Source organism: Physella acuta, unplaced genomic scaffold (genome assembly GCF_028476545.2).
Source record: "Physella acuta isolate Inbredline_101_S28 unplaced genomic scaffold, ASM2847654v3 ptg000386l, whole genome shotgun sequence".
NCBI lineage: Eukaryota > Metazoa > Mollusca > Gastropoda > Physidae > Physella > Physella acuta.
Window position 1 is genome coordinate 828,951 of NW_026731905.1, and position 19,449 is coordinate 848,399.

At 34.0% G+C, this 19,449-nt stretch overlaps 1 protein-coding gene across 5 annotated transcripts in view; it reads right to left on the reverse strand.

Moving 5' to 3' along the window:
• LOC131942064 (short transient receptor potential channel 4) overlaps positions 1-19,449 on the reverse strand; it is a 173,082-nt gene continuing 153,633 nt past the window's right edge. For all 5 annotated transcript variants that reach the window (XM_059301766.1, XM_059301768.1, XM_059301767.1 and 2 more), the window contains 6 exons: positions 15,198-15,562; positions 14,083-14,284; positions 13,191-13,391; positions 12,459-12,500; positions 9,111-9,300; positions 1-1,018 (listed from right to left, as the gene is read on the reverse strand). In XM_059301766.1, the coding sequence (XP_059157749.1) occupies positions 180-1,018; positions 9,111-9,300; positions 12,459-12,500; positions 13,191-13,391; positions 14,083-14,284; positions 15,198-15,562 (1,839 nt within the window). In that variant the 3' untranslated portion in view covers positions 1-179. The remainder of the gene's footprint in view (positions 1,019-9,110; positions 9,301-12,458; positions 12,501-13,190; positions 13,392-14,082; positions 14,285-15,197; positions 15,563-19,449) is intronic.

Sequence of the window (19,449 nt, forward strand, 5' to 3'; positions counted from 1 at the left end):
ATATCAGAAGCTTACTAGTCATTCACAGACAGTGTATATATGTATAGATGGGTTTGTAAGGGGAATACGTTGGAGAGTAACAGCCACTGGAGAATAGGGTCAAGACTGACCGAACAGCTTGTGAGAATTTCTTCTAAATTCCGAATTTCGTCGTATTTGAAAGATGATTCCAATTTCGTTTACATGAACGTGACGCGCTTAGACTGGGCTTCCGTTAGAAAGGACAAGGGATCGATGCCATTTGGATCGGTATCGCCCTCCTCCGATGCAGATTTGGCGATAAAGGTCATACCGTCGAAATCGTCGTCGTCAGTATCGTTCGAGCATGGCGCCCCGCCGTGGCGGCGATTGTTGTTCGGGGAGGTCAGGGCGCTGGTCATTGTTTTGGGGTACCGCAAGGGCGAGTTGTGTCCCGTCGAGTGGAGGGTCTGAAGCTCAATGACGCTCCCCACCACCCCAATCCTAGACGTGGAATCGCTTAGCTCCGAGTATCGATCGAACGATTCCCCTAAACCTTCGTCCCTACGTTGCGAGTACGTACTTCCGTCCGAGCCTTCAAGTTGTTGACAATCCGTTACCGCGGCAACGATGTCCTCCGCGCAGACGACAGAGTTCGAATTCCCGTTCACCACCGCGGCGCTGACGTTTTTTTTATTCCCCGAGGCGACGGGGAGGGTTTTGTTGGCGATGGACGCCGCGAGCGATGTGGCTGTGCTGAGCAGCGTCGTTGTAGCGGAAGTGGAAGTTGTTTCCGGCAGGGTGACCGAGGATCTTCTCCGCCCCACGCCGGCCAGCAAACCGACCCGCGGTATGAGGGACTCTCTCCGGATGCGCTCGATCTCTTCCTCGGGGATGGTCTCCGGGGGGTTGTAGCGGCACTTGAGGCTGTTGGTCTGCCGTTCCAGGATGACGTCAACCGGCGTCTTGCCCGGGCTGTCCACCTTACACGTCTCCAGTGACATGGACCGTCGCAGCCGGTCAAGTGACACGTGACTTCGTTTGCGAGACAGACGACGATCTAAAACAAAATCAAAAGAAAACATTTTTAGGTAGGAAGTACTAGCTAGGCTTTTGTGCACCAAAACATGAAATAATATTTCTAAGTCACGTATAAAATGTGTCTTACAAATAAACAACTTTACTAGTCAATTTAAGTTTATCATCGCGTGTATAAAATGAAAAACAAAAAATACAGGTAAAGCAATTTCTTTACAAAATTGATCTAGATCTAGGGATAATTTTAGCGTTCCTGAATCATATTTGGAAATTAATAATAAACTTCAAAAGAGGGAGACAATACGCGTATTTTATATTGTTAATTTAAAAATGGATTATTTCCCTTGAATGCTAAAATTGCAAAGCACTAGGCTATATTTTCACAAAGCTCTATTTGGGTCAGTAACACCTTGAAAAATAGAGCAATTTAGAGCAACGTAAGTCATACGTGCTGAAATGATTCACGCAATATTTAACTATAACGTTTTGTTATTTTTATGTCATCAAAAAATAACTTTGCTAACATCCCGATCTTTTACTTTAGACTAAACAAGCGAAGTTTATTAAAATCTATACCAGTTTAAAATTTCTTTGGTTGAAACAGGGGAAAGAACGCGAAAAGTAAAAATAAAAAAAGTTGCAGTTCATGCCAAGCCATAACTATTTCCCATGCGTATAATGACGACACTCAGATATAAAATCAACACAACCGTAGCATTCCCCTAACCTGCATGCATTTAGTGCTGCTAGAACTAAAGACGCATTGCCCAAAGTCACATGCAATATTAACATTAAACATAGCCATGCAGAAATTCAAGCCTTACATGCACAATAACCAAACAAAGTTGTTTTTAGTAGAAGTGAAACCAAGCCAGCCATAACAAATAAAATAATCTTTAAAAAAATATAAGAAGGTGGAAACACAATGCTTGAAGCTCAAGATTTTATTTGTCATAAAAAGAAAAATAATGGTGATGAAACTATTTGTATGTTCTTTATTTTGAAACATATTTATAGTTTTAAAAGTACATTGATAGATAATAAATAGTTTTTGATTTATAATTATTTTATATTTTATTTCATCCAGTGGCATAACTACATACCTTGGCACTCTTTATATGCAGGACTACTGACAGAAAACTTTACAGAGGGCACAACCACCCCTCAATGTATGCCACTGATTTAATCCTTCAACTAAGATTTTGTTAAAGTCACCTAATGGTCAATTTGTAGGCATACTACAAAGTTTTATGGTAAACATTTTAAATACCTCTAATTTTTTTGTTAGATTTTCTAGGAAACAAAATGTAAGTAAAATCATAACATACAGAAAAAAATTCTAAAATATAATACAATGCTATAAAATTTCAGTTTTGGGCTCAAAAAAGTAATTATACATTCTGGATTTTATTTTTCATGAAAATTCTCCCATCTAACCTTGAAATGCAATCAGCAACAGGTATTCCTGGCCAGCAAATATGAAACATTCCGTTAGGCTGTACTGTGGTTAGTTAAAATTCTTTTCTCATCGTTCTTGGATAGGTGTCAGGTCATATTCAAAATAGTTCATTCGTCTCATCAGCCTTTCGTTAAGCAAACTGTTTATGTAGCCAGGACAGCCTAGAATATCTAATTTATTCAACAGCAGAAACTCATAGATTAAAAAAAAAAAAGAAAATAAATAACTTGTGGTTAGTTTGAGGGAATTTTTATTACTACGTAATGCAAAGTTTCTAGATATAGTATTTTCAACTGGTTTAAACTTTTGGCTTTAAATTTTGAAAAACAAAAAAAAAACATCTTTTCCTTTTTCACTAAAAGCTCATGAAACTATCAATATTAGCAACAACACCATTAGTGATCATAAACTTATCCATTCCATTAAACTTACATATCTTTATCAATACTTACATTCCTAGACTTAACCTGGACAATACATAGCCCTGTTGTGTTTGTATGTCCAAAATGCTTATATATATATATATATATATATATATATATATATATATATATATATATATATATATATATATACACATACACAAGTGTGTGTGTGTGTCAGTGAGTGTGTCAGTGTATATATAAAACTTGATAACTTGGTATGTTTAATTTCAGCACTTTTAATGTTCTTTAAAAAAAAAATTAAAAATGCTCAAACATGGAATCTTGACCTCCTTAATATTGATTAAGTTTTGGTCAAATTACAGACTACAAAAAATGTACATGAACTACACAAGTGGTAGATTTATATTTTTACAATTTATTTTGTTCAGTAAAGTTATCACTAATTAAAGTTTTAGAAATCAAAGCATACCATAAAATTGCTTGAAATAATGTATTATTTTTATCCTTATTGCTCTATGTAACAGACTCTCAATAAAGACAGTCACATAAATGGAGAAAAAGAGAATATGTGTATGGTTTACATAGTAGGATTTGTGTGAGGTTTCTTTTAAGTTATTTATATTTATAAATATAAATTTACAATTATAATTTAAGTTCTTTTAAAAAATCACTTTAGTATTTGATCTGCTGGTCTTTTACTTAAAAATCTATTTAATTTTTCTAGAGTATTATTACATGGCTTCCCAGTGAACTAAATAAAGTTACAATCTGTGTTTTTGTTTTTTTTATTGTGTTCTTAGTTCTATAAAGAGAGATAGGAGATAAGAAGTGATAGTTTTTTATAAAATAGATTCTCCCATACATCTAAACAAAAATAGTTTATGAACTTGAAAAATATTATTTATAAAATACAGTTAACAGATTCAGTTTAAATAATGCTGTAAAAAGAATTAATTACGGTATATAATTCTAAACATTCTTCAATGTACATCAATTCTTTGATAATTTATTACATGAATATGAAAAATATTTTACAAAAAAAAATAAAAAGTTATTTTTTTGGATTATAATAAAATTGATTTCAAACAATAGATAAAGTGTGATTTAAAAAAAATGTACTTTACCAAATTTCATCAATATAGTTTTATTTTCTACCAGATTTAAATTAAAAAAAAACCCTATGTTTTCAGCCAAAAATTGATGTTGAATCACACACAAATGGTCAGCTCATAAATCCACATCAGTTTTAAAGTAAATAAAAAAAGTTATTAAACATACTGTTTTTACATACAATTTATTTACAACATAAACAAATTTTCATGTGTCTGTGCAATAGGAATCACTGAGTTATAAATAACATTAAAATCTAATAACAAAACATTAATTAATTTTTAGCTATTTTAAAGAATTTTTTACACTTTTAAGCATCTCCTATAATTTTATTTCTTTCATTTATCAATCTTTTTTGGTACATTTTTTTAGTTAATTTAAGTAATAAATGACCATACAGAGATTATTGCCATGTTACAAATAGTTGACTCTCAAATAACTAATGATGACAAATTAAATAACTAAGGCCTTAACTATGTTTGTGGAATTTTTATTTTTATGAACTGTGCGCGGAGGAATGCCACACCAGTTTAACTAGTTTCTGATTGAGCCAGAAACAAAGTAGCTACTTTTTAAAATTATTTAGCCGGTCAGAACAAAAATTGCTACTTTTCTCATTTTTGTTTAATATAACATTTAAAATTAATATATGTAGGTTAAAAATGCTACAATTATCCTTAAATATATCATATACCACTAACAATACAAATACTGCAAAACATTTAATTATTAATAGTTATTACAAGACTTGTTGATTAAATTTTGATTATGGAATTTATTTTATTAAGAGGAAAATTGTTTAGCTCGTTTTTAATATACACTATCAACTGTTCAGCTGCTCATTTTTGCGACTATAGTGCCGAAATTCAGTTGCCTGAATTTGATTTAAAATTTATCTTTGCAGCAGTTGATCATTGCAGCTTGCACAGCAATGTCCATACCAACATTAAATACACAATTCAACTACAGGTACATAGAAGTATTGACACTTAAAAAACTGTATTCATCTAAACAAATGTAAACAATATAAAAACATCTGTAAGGCATTTAGTCAATAGGTTTCAGTAAATGTTACACAGATTTTAAGTTTAACATAAAAAAATGAAATAACTATTATCACATGACATTGGTTGAAAGGGTAGTTAACTTTGTTCTATTATTTTAAAAAAATATTAAGTTTTAGAGTTATTTCAATCAATATACTCAGTTTCAGAAATTGTTTTGACAATTTAATTGAAATAGGCTAAAACAATTTTTGATACAGCTTCAATGAAATCACATTCAACAAACCCAAAACCGTGGTAGGGTATTCATCCACTTACTCCCATCCCGGTGGTATCCACTCTTCTCCCTAACTGACTGAGACTAATTAGCTTAACCATTAAGCAAAATAATAAAGAAAAGTCACAAGTATGAGTTCTTTAGACATAGAAAACCATATTTAGAAGAAATGTTGCGAGCAGTGATGAAAGAGTGTACCAGTTTTTTGTTCTCATTGTGGATGGTTTTTGTTTTACTTTAAATAAAACTCGATTCCTCTGTTCTGCTTGGATGAAATCTTGCTGTCATTTTAAACCTGCTTTAACAAAACCAATGTTTTTAAAATTTTGCATGTCTATCTCCAATGCCATTACAATAATAAAAAAATGCCTAAATGTCTACATGTCTTTACTTACAAATTTTCTTCTTCTGCTTAATGGTTTAACTAATTTGAACTACAAAATATAATTGAAAAGTTTTTAAACTGTTGGTTTAAGAAAATCAAAGAGATAGGGCACTTTAAATTGTGAAATTATATTTTGAAATTTTAGTTATTGTTGAGATTTATAAGAAAAAAATAATTGGAAACACCATTAGGGAAAAACAAACATTTATTTTTAAAACTTGTCAAAAGCTAAGTTGAATCAACAAATGACTTTGACACTCAACCGGGTTTTATTAAAAAAAAAAGACAGATCTAATTAATGAATATTACTTGGAAGGACAAAGTAAATAATGCCTTCTTAAAGTGTCAAAGTATGAGAGACATTTTCCAACATCTTATTTTATCTTAATTAGAGAGAAATGAATGTTGATAAATGTAGATTTAATGATTATAAAAAATACATTAATATATAATTAAATAAAATCTCAAATTAAGCTACGTTACAGTTATAGTAAATTAAAAGAATAGATTTAAATGCTCTTAAATGTAAAAATAATTTATTGCTTTTCAGTAATCAGCAATGAAAAAAAATTGCTTCTTCTTTCTTTTAAATATAAAAAACATTTTTCATCTTTCAGTAATAAAATCTTTTTCTACAAATGATTTGATTGCAATCCAGTTTTATTAACAAATGGCACTAAGGATAGCTATGGATAAGCAAGCTAAACTAAACAAACAGAGAACAATTACACATTACACCAAGCATAAATATTTAATCACTTATTCTCTCTAATGAGATCAAGAATAATATAATTTTGTTGTTATACACAATAACTAAAATTAAAAAAAAAGATATTGATGGAAACTATTACATTTTTTTCTATATTCATATAGAATAGAATCTTATGCTTCAGCCTTTTTACTTCTGTAATTCATTTTTGTGTGCATTAAACCATAAGTCATTTAAATCCTGCTTCAATTCTATTATACAATCTTACATTTATTTTGGTTTATTAGAGCTTCAAGAAAACTATTTTCTGTGGCTACTTTTATTTAGTGCCTGATCTAAATTTGGAAAACAAATCGAACAGATTAATCTGAGCAACAAAATTCAGACAATAGTTAAATTTAGCTGCTAGGTGATGGTGCAGGATGTAATTGTGACTTAATGCTAAGTGTCCAGAATTCTACTCATGCATGACCATCTTTTTCTTTAAGCAAATACTTTGAAAGACAGTTTAAATGACAGTTTATGTCTAATTGTATATCAATTTTCTTTGAATACTAAAACACAAAGTTTTTAGCAGAGTAACGAAAACCATATAGACACCTCTATATTATGTATTGGGAAATATATATATATACATAAATATAACCATACTACTTCAAATGTATATTTCAAGAGGCATTTTAATATTAATAATATATTGTATTAGCAAAGATTTCCATTTGAAATCAATTCAACCATACTTTATTTCTAACCTGTAGAGTAGATTTATTTTTTCTGTCAAACATATCTGATTGCATTATTAAATAATGTAACTTTTAACTGCTCTTCTAAATACTTTAAAGTTTAAAGTAAAAAGCTGTAAACTTTTGCAGAGATCAAGAATTTAGGCAATTAGTAAAGTATTTTGTAACTAATTATTAATTAAGTTAATTGATTAGTAAATACAATTTGAAATACTAACTAAATTAATGTGAATGCCAAATAGTTTTTTGATTATTAATTTATTTATTTTACTATTTTTTGCTAGATCTAATTCTATGTATTTTCAGAATTTAACATTTAAATTCTAAAATTTTGTACTAAAAGGGAGGCTATTCAGCTTATTTTAGTACTAAAAAATAATTGCCACACTGAGAGGAAAATATTTTCATGGGGAGCAAAAAAATGCATGTAATTAGACTAGATCTAGAACTATTAAAAACAAGTGTTTCCTAGATCTAGAAATCTAGATCTAGAATCTAGATCTATAAATTTCAGGCCTATGCTGGAGATCTTTAAACTTTACTTTAAAAACCACAAACCAAAACTTGGGAACAAAAACTAAGCAGCCAATGACAAACAGTCTCGGCAGTTGAAAATTAACAACCAATACACTACCAAAAGTAATACAGGCAAAGCTTCGACATAATATATGACGACATAATATATGACCTTCTACACCCATGCCCAATTTAAGACAACAGCAAGCAACAACACATATTTGGCTGTTCAATATGGCACAACGTCAACAACACCACTATTACTACATTACACATTTACACACAATTTTAGAGTAAAGATTGGCCTTTTCTTAGCAATACTAAAAGTAAAAATTATAAATAGTTCAAAGAATAAAATCAAAGTTCATTTACGATTTGCATTAAATAAATTAATATTCTGTTTGTTATTTAACAAGATAATGAAATTTATTTAAAATTAACCGATCTATATAAATCTATTTACACAAAAATTAAGATTCACACTATTATAAAATCTTTAAGTTCTAGATTCTATGTGTTAGAAAGATAAACTCTAGGATTAACATACAGGCAGATAAAAAAATGTGGGCTTCTTGTTTCACAAATAAGAAGGGGAAAAGGTAGATAACTAATTATAATTGTGCCATGCACAGTGCTCTACTTGGGTAGGGTAGGTAAATAAAATACGGAAGACATTCTAAAACATTTTTACCCTAAAATCAATAACAAATCATATAAATTGATTAATACGTTTAACAAAAATAAAACAAGAGAAACCCAATTAATAATTAGAAAAAAAGGCAAAAATTATTTTACCAACCATATCTGACTTTATGAATCAAGTCAGTTACAAAAAAAAAAAGATTGTACCATAATTGTATGTACATCACGTTAATTTTTGGTAATTATACAAACCCTGGGAATTAAATGTAACACAATAGGAAATAACTGTGACCTTTAGGTTAGCTGGTTCAAATTAACCGGATTGTGTGTTTTTTAACGGGCCAATCGGATTTACGTGTCGATTATTGTTTAAAATTATTTTTAGCATTAGTTTTTTGAGATTTCTAAACAATCCCCTTTTAATGAGAAACTTAAACAAATGGCTTATAATTAAGTATTGCAGAATAGAAATTTTCTTATATTAAATTGCCAGCATTATCAGAAAGAACAGATATTGGAAGCCAAAATTTAAAAATTCAAATGAATCGTCAAATCGAAGTTCTAAAGCAATTTCATACTTAAAAATCATTATTTTTGTTCAGATGTGCTGTATTTTAAAGATTAAACAGTAGTAAATTTTATGTACATTCTATTTTTAACCGGCCAATACACGCATGTCACATATCTGGCATAGAGCGGAACACACACGTCCCCGCCTATTTCATAAACACATCTAAATAGGTCAATCTGAAATAATCTGGGTGGTCAGCTGTCCAGAGCCCTGATCCCATTTAGAGCCTTTCGTCCAGTTCTGGCTCTGAGCTGCCCACGGAATCAACGCTGACGTTACCTACCAAACTTTTCCAGTATCTTAATTTCTTACTTGTGGGCTTGGGCTGGTTCGGGTTGGGCGTCTTCATGCCGTTGTTGCGCAGGATCTCCAGTAGCTCGAACCGGAAGGAGGAGACGTCCTGCTTCAGCTCGTTGATGTCGTCCTCGTTGACGCCCTCGCCCTTCTGAGAGCCTCTCTGCTTCTGCATGATGTAGCGCTTGATGAGATCACGCATCACAGCCTAGGAGCCAGATTTACACGTTTTTAGGGGTGAGAGATGAAATACTTTAGGACTCCAGGTAAACATTTTTGGGATGAGAGCTAAAATAATTTAGGATTCCAGAGCTGAAATGCTTTAGGAGTTAGTTTTAACTTTTTCTGTCTCAAAGCAACACTACATAATGAGTTGGAGCTAAAATACATTTCGATTCCCAGTAAAAACCGTTTTACTTTTAGAGTAACAGCTAAAAGGCTTCATGATTCTAAATAGAAATCCTTTTACTTTATGTTTGAAAATAGACAGTAATTTAGTTTTCCTTAAATAGATGTAGTTTAAACACACAGTGCTATGGAGCACTGTTAGTTTGGAGTCGACACCAGTCAATTATACCTATACAACACAGGGAGTGAAAGTTAAAGAATGAAATGTTTGTGAAAAACTATAGAGAAGGCAAAATAAGGAATAAATAACTTCTGAGTTTTGCAGAGTCCTAGTCCAAGTCCTTAAAAAAAGTGGCGGCTTTAACTCCAAAATTAAAACTGTTTTATAGCAGAAGGTACAATTTTATGAGCACTACTCTAGTGAAATACTAAGAAAAAGTGCACAATTTATATAAACTTAGGTAGATCGTGAGAGTTGTGGTCTAACATTTGTCAGCACAAGTCACTTATCCAACATCAGAGATGTAATGTAAACATCAGTCAGTGCTGAAACATCACAGATGTTCAGACAACATCAGTCAATGATGAAACATCAGAGATGTTATGTAAACATCAGAGATGTTCTGACAACATCAGTCAGTGCTGCGATTTACTGTTAACATCAAATAACGATGCCCCATGAACGAAATCCTCAAGAGAATGAGAACAACAAAGCCCACATCATGTGACCAGCCCCCCCTTTTTGAATTCTCAATGCACAAAACAAAGAAACAAATCAGTAGTGTCATTTTCTGTGTCAACGCATACTTTTTAAATAGGATAATGTACATTTCAATGTTTAAAAACTTTCATTCAAGGCTATTCATTATTGAAAATCTAATATTCGGAGAAAACCTTCGAGATTATGTGCAACTAACACAAAATTGAGAAGTGAAGCCCTTAGTAACAAAAAACATTGCCGAGGTCAATTTAAAAAAAAAAGTTTGCTATTTAATTGCTTGACACATTTAGTTAAATGAAATAACGTTTTTTATCAATTAAAAATTTCAGTGCTTGTAATTACATGTGCGAAATTAAAAAAAAAAACATTCTGTTGATAGAAACTATTTTTTTATAACAATGGAGTACAAAACTTTATTGAATGCATTTGAAATAAATGAAAACATTGCATTTTTTTTTCTGATTTTAAGTTGATTAATCAAAAACGTGTTAGACATAAATTCTTGATGCTCAAAATTTGTTCTTTAACCCGTAAAATGTTATTGATTGACTTTTTGGTAAAATAAATTGCATCGACGTTTTTCGGTGTTTAGCTCTTCTATGCAAAACTTTAAAAGGGGACGTAATAATGACAAACAAATCCAGATTACCACTCTTTAATATAATTTTCCCGGCGGACATCTACAGCTCTTAATCATGAGAAAGACTGCGGATATCTAGAAATCTCCTCACTGTGATTAAGAATATTCCAGAACTATAAACTCAGGTAGAGCGAGCGAGTTCAGTTAAACTAAAGCACACATTAAAAAAAACCCCGCACAGTTTAGCAATAACGTAATGCGCATGTCAAGAAAGTTCAAAACATGAAATAAATACCATCCTGCATTAACTAACCCAGATGTCAAGAACTGTGTATAAAGAAAGAGTATTTAGAAATCATTAGCCAGATTTTCATCAAGTCAATGCGTGCGTAGGCAGTGCAGACATTCAGCCAGAGGCGTAGCGACCCTTCCCGGCGACCGGGGACAAACATTCGATTTGCACCCCCCCTCGTCAAACTGTCGATTTGCACCACCCCCTCGAACTTTTGATTTATGCTCCCCCCCCCTCAAACTTTCAATTTGTTTTTCCAACCCATTTTGGCGCCCCCCCCCCTAAGGTCGGCGCCCGGGGACATATGTCCCCCTCCCCCTCGCTACGCCTCTGCATTCAGCCCTTAGTTGGTAGAGCTAGGTTAGCATAAGAAGCTAACTAGAATTTTTATAAAGAAAAATTCTTTCAACTTCTAAAACCAAAAAAAGATTTTAAATAACATGGAGCTTTGAGAAAAAAAAAATCAAAGATTCGACTGGTGCAGATTTAAGACCACGCCGCCTAACTAACACCTAGTTAAAAGAAAAAGACGAAAAGATTTTAAGCTGATCGTGGAGGGTCTACAGCAGACGCGTTAAATCGCGACTCCCGCCAAATTTTATAATGGGGCTCAGCTCCACCCCCCCCCACATTTTTTTGTGTACTTGTTATATTATAGTGCTTTAGTGGTATTTCTATTTTGTGATAATATAAACTGAGGAAACTGAACAATATTTGAGCAAAAGTTTTTGGGTGTCAACTCATAAAAGTTATGCATAATGCTAGGTATGATGAGCATTTAAGTGTTTTTTTTAAACACTAAAATGTACAATACGTTAATTTTCACAAATAAAAATGGTCCACGAAAGCGTTGTAGCAAAAAATAAATAGTTTCTATTACAAGCAATGTAGTCTTTATAATAAATGTAAAAAATAAATAAATGCACGGCCTTAACATATCGGAATTCCAAAATTTAAATTGTTTGAAAATTGTATTTCTAAATTTTAAAGCTCTAGTTATCGTTTATTTGTTCAGATTAAAAAAAAAAATGAAGCGTTTCATTTTTTTCTGTAGCCCCATAATTTTGTCGCGGTTTCTTAATCTTGATGTTTCAATGAGAAGATAATATCGCACCAAGTTGTAGGTTGTAAATGTTTCGTTTAGCTGAATTTGAAATAAAACGGTGGTCAGAAACAAGTTTGATTGTTTTTGCTTATCTGAGTTAAATATTACACGGAAATAGATCGATTACACACTAGCCATTACTTGCTGTAAGTGGACACCAAACATCAAATAGGCGGAAATCCAAATTTTAATCTTAAAATTATTTTTAAAAAAAGTGTATGTTCATGTTGCAATGTTAACGATATTGAAATTCTAATTAATTAAAAAGTGTTGATTAAAAAACGGGATAGAAATATTTTACTGAATCAATCGTTACTTACCTGGTATCTGATCTCCTTTTCATTGATCTTTTTTACAATTTTCTGGAATAAATTTGACTTTATGATAGAAAAATTGGAAGAAACTATCTGCTTGATAGATCGAGAGATTTTCATAGATTAGTCATGTAAGAAAGTAAAATCTAGAGAAGTTGTTACAAAAATATTCTAGGCCAATTATAAAAATATAAGAAATTTTAATGTATGGTCTTTTGATGAAATAAATAATTCAGGACTAGGTTCAATTAGTTTCTAAATTGAATTCTACCACCTTTGATCTTCTCCTGTTTTCCGAATGTTGAGTCAATTTAATTATTGTAATTAGTTTTTTCCTGGATAATTTTGGCGTCTGTCTAGTTTTCTAGTCTAAGCCAAAGAATACTTCGACCCATAGGCCTACTTTAATATATATAACATAAGTAAAATCTGATGTTTGATGCATTTTTCGATACCGTTACCAAAAAACTGAAAAACATATGGGGTCTCCTGTGGGCTTTGAGATTATTCTAATTTCCTTACCTTAATGAAAGCAGGAAGCAATTATAATTTTAAAGTAATAAATAATTTAATCATAAGGTTTAATATATAAAAATGTTTTTTTTTAAACGAGTAATCTTTTAGTTATTGAATAATCTCATATAATGCCTCTAATCTACAAGATATGATAATTTATAATTAAAACAGAAGCCAGTAACGACAACCCGCTGGTTTAGTTTGCCCACCAGAGTTACCAACCTTTATACTCTGCCACCTGTTGCGTTTCTGCGCCTTGGAGCAGAAACAGGAGCAGAGTTTGTTCTTGAACCACAGCACGATGTAGTAGAAGGTCTTGGGGCTGGGGATCACATTGAACGGGGGAGGCAGAGTGCCGCTGTCTTCAAAATAGCTGATCCATAATTTGGATCTGGCGAACTTCCATTCCTCGTCAGCTTGGCTCTGTCATTCAATATATATATATATATATATATATATATATATATATATATATATATATATATATATATATATATATATATATATATATATATATATATATATATATATATATATATACACATATACCCACATATGTATAATATTCTAAGATGTCTAAATATATTGTCTTAGCAATTGCCTCTATCCCTCGATCTTGTCTTAATATAACCTTTCTACAGACATTGATGCTGTAGAAATTGGTTCGTAAAATATATTGTTATATTGATAGTTATAGAAATGAACCAGTAATGTCAAGGTTTTGATGGTATTGTCTAAATATCTAAATAGCTATCAATAGGCTTAGTAAAAAAATGTCTTCCAGGATTCCATAGCCAACAGTGAAATTCACTTTCAAACCAAGTGGTTTATAAAACGGATAAAATAAGTTCCACCTGTTTCTCTGTCGTTTTTGAAGGGATTTTGTGGTCAGCACTACGCCCCCACCCCCTCGACTATTCTCCCGATAGTCTTGTTTTCGTATTACGGGCTCGAATCCCTGAGTCCACCCAGCTTTAATGGGTACCTGCCTTAGACGGGATCAAGCCTCTGAGTCCACCCAGCTCTTAGGAGTACCTGTTCGAGCCTCTGAGTCCACCGAGCTCTAAAGGGTACCTGTTTGAGCGGGCCAAGTGCAGACAACCCAAAGACTTACATAGATCCTCTGGTAGGAGTTGCTCATCATGGCGATGAGCATGTTGAGCAGGACGATGAGGCCGATCCAGCTGTAGGTGCCGAACATCAGCTTGCCGACAAACTCCGTGAACTCGTGCTTGAACTTGGGCTGCAGCTCGGCGTGGTCAAGGTCGACCAGGCCGTAGATGGCCCAGTACAGTGACTGCACGATCTCCCAGAGACTGGGCGACAGGCAAGAAAAAAATGACGTAATCGAAAGGTTGTGTTTTTAAAATAAATAAATAAAGAACAACTTTCTCAACATAGAAGATAATCCCTCATAGTAGTGAGGAAAATTGGACTTCTAATTTCAAGCAAATTGTGTGGACAATTTGACTTAGTTTTAAGCAAAAAAGTGAGAGAAATTTAACTCCGTCCCAAGGAAATTGTGAGGAGTGGGGACGGAGTGGTCTAACCCAGAAGTCACGATTTTGTAATAAAGTCCCGTGGCCGTGAGTCGTCCACAATACGGATCGCCCCCCCCCCCCACCCCCACTCATAAACCAAGTGGCACAACGCACGCAGAAAGACTTGGTTAAAGCCTGACAAAAAAAATCTAGAGGCTAAGCATCATGACATTGAGAAATGCTGGATTCTACATCTTTGTCTGACTGGCTTAATAGCATCGCTCTAGCCGGCTGTCGGTACGAGCGAGAAAGTGGGAGCAAAAACCTCCAAGAAAAATCAATACAACTAAAATTGGGATCAAGAAAGATTAGACACTTAAAATCGCGAGTCCTCTCGCACTAACAGAAACTATGTTATACCAATAAATTGCAATCTACGATTAATTACGTGACCAGCCAAACGAAAATAAAAAGATTTTTAGTGTCTGCATAACGAAGATGTTTTTTGAAAAGTCGGTATTAAAATTCGACCCTCTATTTAAATTTAAACACTTTCCTATTTGATTGACATTCATATTTAGCAAATTATGAAAACAAATTAAAAATATTTTTGAAGTTGAGTGCAAATTTGAATTAATATTGTCCTTAAAAAAACAAGTCTGAAAGCTTTCAAAGCAAAAATAGAACCTTTTCACTTTTCGAAACTCTTGTACCTAAAGCTATTAAAGTAAAGATAAAACCTTCTCACTTGGCAAAACTCCTGTACTTCCTGTCGCAAGATGGCGGATTGGGATTCTCCGGAAGCGCCGCCGTACAATCCTGCGCATGCCTGTCAGCATAGTACCAGTACAAGTGGTTCAAGCCGCAGGCGAAGGAGAAGAGCACGAGACAGAAGACGCAACCGAACTGCACCAGGTCCATGATCATCCGGCCCAGCGAGATCTGCAGCGGGCCCAGGTACGGGCTGACCGTGAAGATGTTGACCAGCTTGAGGGAGCTGAAGATGTTGGCGGCGGCGAACAGGGCCTCGGCGATCAGGTTAGGGTCGTAGGCCGGCCATTTCTCACGGTCAAGGTCGGCGTGGGCGTTGCCCTCCTTCTTCTCTTCTTGAACCTACAACATACAACATAACAAACGGTGTGATTAAACATACAAGATACAAACTATGTAAGAAAAATACAATAAATGACGTAAGGTACTAGAACATGCAACATATGAATTAGTCTACAACATACAAGTATCGATGTAGTATCATAGGCAATATTACAAACTGTGTAATTAAATATACAAAATACAACAACCGTGTAAGAAAACATACAATAAAAGACGTAACGTACTACAACAAAATAGATTATGTAACACTACAACATACAACATCATGCACATAAAGTAGGCTACATGATAGTGTACAGATTTCTGAAATATCTAAATCTAGTTCTAATGAAAAAAAAACAACAACCAGCTGAAATCGATTGAACTTATCATTTTTACCCAGTGAACACTTTTTACAAGCATTTATTTAACTCACTCCTCTGTCGTCAGTTTGTCTGTCTAGATCGAAACGCCCGAGCAAAATTGCAGGCACTTCTAACTGAGAGATACGGTTCTTAGTTGGCACGTGGGTCAAGAGATGAAGACAATGCAACATGACATTAATTTTACTTAATTGGTTGCTTGATTGATTTTTTTGTAAATTAATAAAAAATGTGTCCAAATTAGTATTCAGCGATATATGGAGAACTTGATACAGACTTTTGTTGAAAATAATATGGTAGATGTTTTAAATGTATGATCCAAATTTTATTAAAAGAAGAAAAATAAAAAATAATGGCATGTTCTAGTGTACAAAAACAGTTTTAATGCAACCGGAAAGATGTTTATAGTTGTGACAAGAACGCCAAAATCGATGACGTCACATTTCATATGTTTGAAGTACGGAAAGTACACAAAACCAATGGCGTCATCTTCCAATTTTAGAATACGAAGAAATGAACTATTTCATTAAAATTTGATTTAGATCTATAGATTTACTTATCGAGAAGTAAGTTATGAAATTCATACAATCTCTTCCTAAATGTTAGTAAAGGTATCCAATAGATACTTAAGTGACCCACGCTTTTCTTGGGGTCGGCGTGGTCGAGTCGGTAAAGCTCATGGTTGCTAAACCGAAAAGTCTCGAGTTCGAACCCTCGTGTAGATGAGGCTCGTTAGCTGGGGACAGCCACTCTTCTAGGAGAGACAACTCCAAAATTAAACAACTGCTGCCTTGTAGTTTGTTCTTGGTTGGACAAAGGCTATGGAAGCAAATCCAAAAAGAAAAGCAGGCTGAAATCGGAGTCAATGGCCTCAATGGCGCATAACCAGTTGACACGTATACTTAATGGAGGCGAGGTCGAGTCGGCAAAAAGCTCATGGTTGATAAATTCGAAAAAGTCTTGCGTTCAATCAGATAAGGCTCAATCCCTTCCAACACTAAATATTAAGAACGAAGAAGAAGAAGATTCGGTTTCTTTGATTTCTTTGCGAAATATGGTGGTAACACCTGTCTGTTTATTCTTTGTACACTCCCGTCATCTCCAGTCGCATGGACCCCATAGTTCACCTTATAAGGATCGCAACTAGCATTGTCTCTTGGCGTTCCAACTTGTTGCATGTGGGCGATGATGCCGGCGGTTTTTGACTTGGTTCTTTGATGATTATCTCACCTCGATTACATAGAAAGAGCTATAAAAGAGAGCAGTGACAGCATTTCGCAATATCTAGGTGTTGATCCTTTGTATTTAAGACACACCCGTAATTTCCAGTCGCTTGACCCGATGGTTCAACTTATAAGGGTAGCAACTAGCCCAGTCTCTTCTCTTGAACGTTTCATCTTTTTTTTTCCTTATTTCGATGATTGTCAAGATAGGAGTTATGCAGTAACACAACTTTTGCGATATTAGTATTTTTATGCTTGTCGGCATTATGGTTTGTCGGCCTTATGGTTTGTAGGCCTTATGGTTTGTCGGCCTTATGGTTTGTCGGCCTTATGGCTGTCGGCCTTATGTCCTGTCGGCCTTATGTCTTGTCGGCCTTTTGGATGTCGGCCTTTTGTCCTACACCCCAACCTAAGGTGCAGGAATTTGAAATGAATGTAAAGTTGAGCAACGAATTATCTCCAATTTGAAAATCTAAATAACAAAATTTTATTCAAGGGACATAACTTTCACAAGAATTGCTAAATTAACCAAATGTAATTAAGACATGTTTGAAAAACACAATAAACGCTCTAAATTTCATTACGTGATATTTATAACAAATCTTTTATATTAGCTATGTAACCTCGTGAAAACAATATATTTTACTTATTGAATACTTAACTGTAGGTTTTGTTCGAAATTCTAAAACCGGTAGCTTTATTATATCATACTTTTATTGAATTTTGATGACCTACCTACAGTTAATTGTCTCAAGGTGGAAGCGTTCTATGTTAAAATTTTGGATCCCCTAAATAAAGGGATGTCTTTCAAAAAATCAAACACTGGTAACTGCTTTAGATATTGCAAGAATTATTGATTAAATATAAAAAAAAACAAAGTTTACAGTTTGTTATATATTTCATCCGATTTAATAATACTTTAAGAGTGACTTACAGGACCTAATAAAATGTTCGAAATTTAAATTACGAACTTATTTAATTCGTTTTTTACATCACTTATCTGACACCAAATTAGAAAGGCAAAGTGACTGGTAAAAAGCGCCCCGACCTTTTCAAATTAGGGAGGTGGGGTTGCATTTTCACCATCGCGAATAAATATAGGCCTATATAGACCTAATTTTGTGGTGGGGGTGCAAAATTGATTGTTCGTCCTGGGTGCCGAAATAGATCGCTACTCCTTTATAAAATGTATTCGTTATTATTGGGTACTTTTTGATAATAGCGATTACACCTTTTACGCCCCCCCCCCTCTAGGGATGGCGCCCTAGGCGACCGTTTAGTTCGCCTTATAGGTAGCGCCGGCCCTGTGCTTTCCTAACGCTGGACATAGCCTTAACCTTATCCCTAGCACTTTACCTTACCCCCAAGCCTAATCTTGACCCATGTCCTGACGCTAAAATTTATTTAAACCCAGATCCAAACCGATTTATGAAAAAACAACTAAGATGTTTGGCATTACTATTACAAAACGTTTGCTAAGGAACCTTTCATGTGTATATAATGTACATGTATCTACAAATCAGATTCTAATGAATCAAAGAGCTAATTAGTTTCTAATTGACGTAATAGCAGAACAAAACAGGTTTGAAAAGGCAGCCGGATGTTGTGACAATACCGGAAGTACATCATGCAGACGATAAACAGAAAACGGAAGTTTATAGTACACACCACGTGGATGTTTCCATTGAAATGGTGGATGTAATTAACCTGTCTCTCATTAACTGACGAAATCGTTGTTGATTAATTAAAATCTTGGCGGCTAGCGACTGGTTTAGACAAGGTTGTGTTTATTTAGCCCAGTTAGATGTGGTTTTAGTCAGGCTTTGGTGGGTAGGTGTGGTTTTAGTCAGGTTTTGGTGGGTAGGTGTGGTTTTAGTCAAATTTTGGTGGGTAGGTGTGGTTTTAGTCACGCTTTGGTGGGTAGGTGTGGTTTTAGTCAGTCTTTGGTGGGTAGGTGTGGTTTTAGTCAGGCTTTGGTGGGTAGGTGTGGTTTTAGTCAGGCTTTGGTGGGTAGGTGTGGTTTTAGTCAGGCTTTGATGGGTGGGTGTGGTTTTTATCAGACTTTGGTGGGTGGGTGTGGTTTTAGTCAGGTTTTGATGGGTGGGTGTGGTTTTTGTCAGACTTTGGTGGGTGGGTGTGGTTTTAGTCAGGCTTTGCTTTTTTAACATTTAGTCTAAATGTTTAATATTACTTGAAGTTACTTATAAGGCGAAATGCGTAAAATTTAATTATCGGGTCCCTTTTAGCAGATGTGTAAGCGGGGGTGGGGATGGGGGGGGGGGGGGGGGCGAATTATAACCCA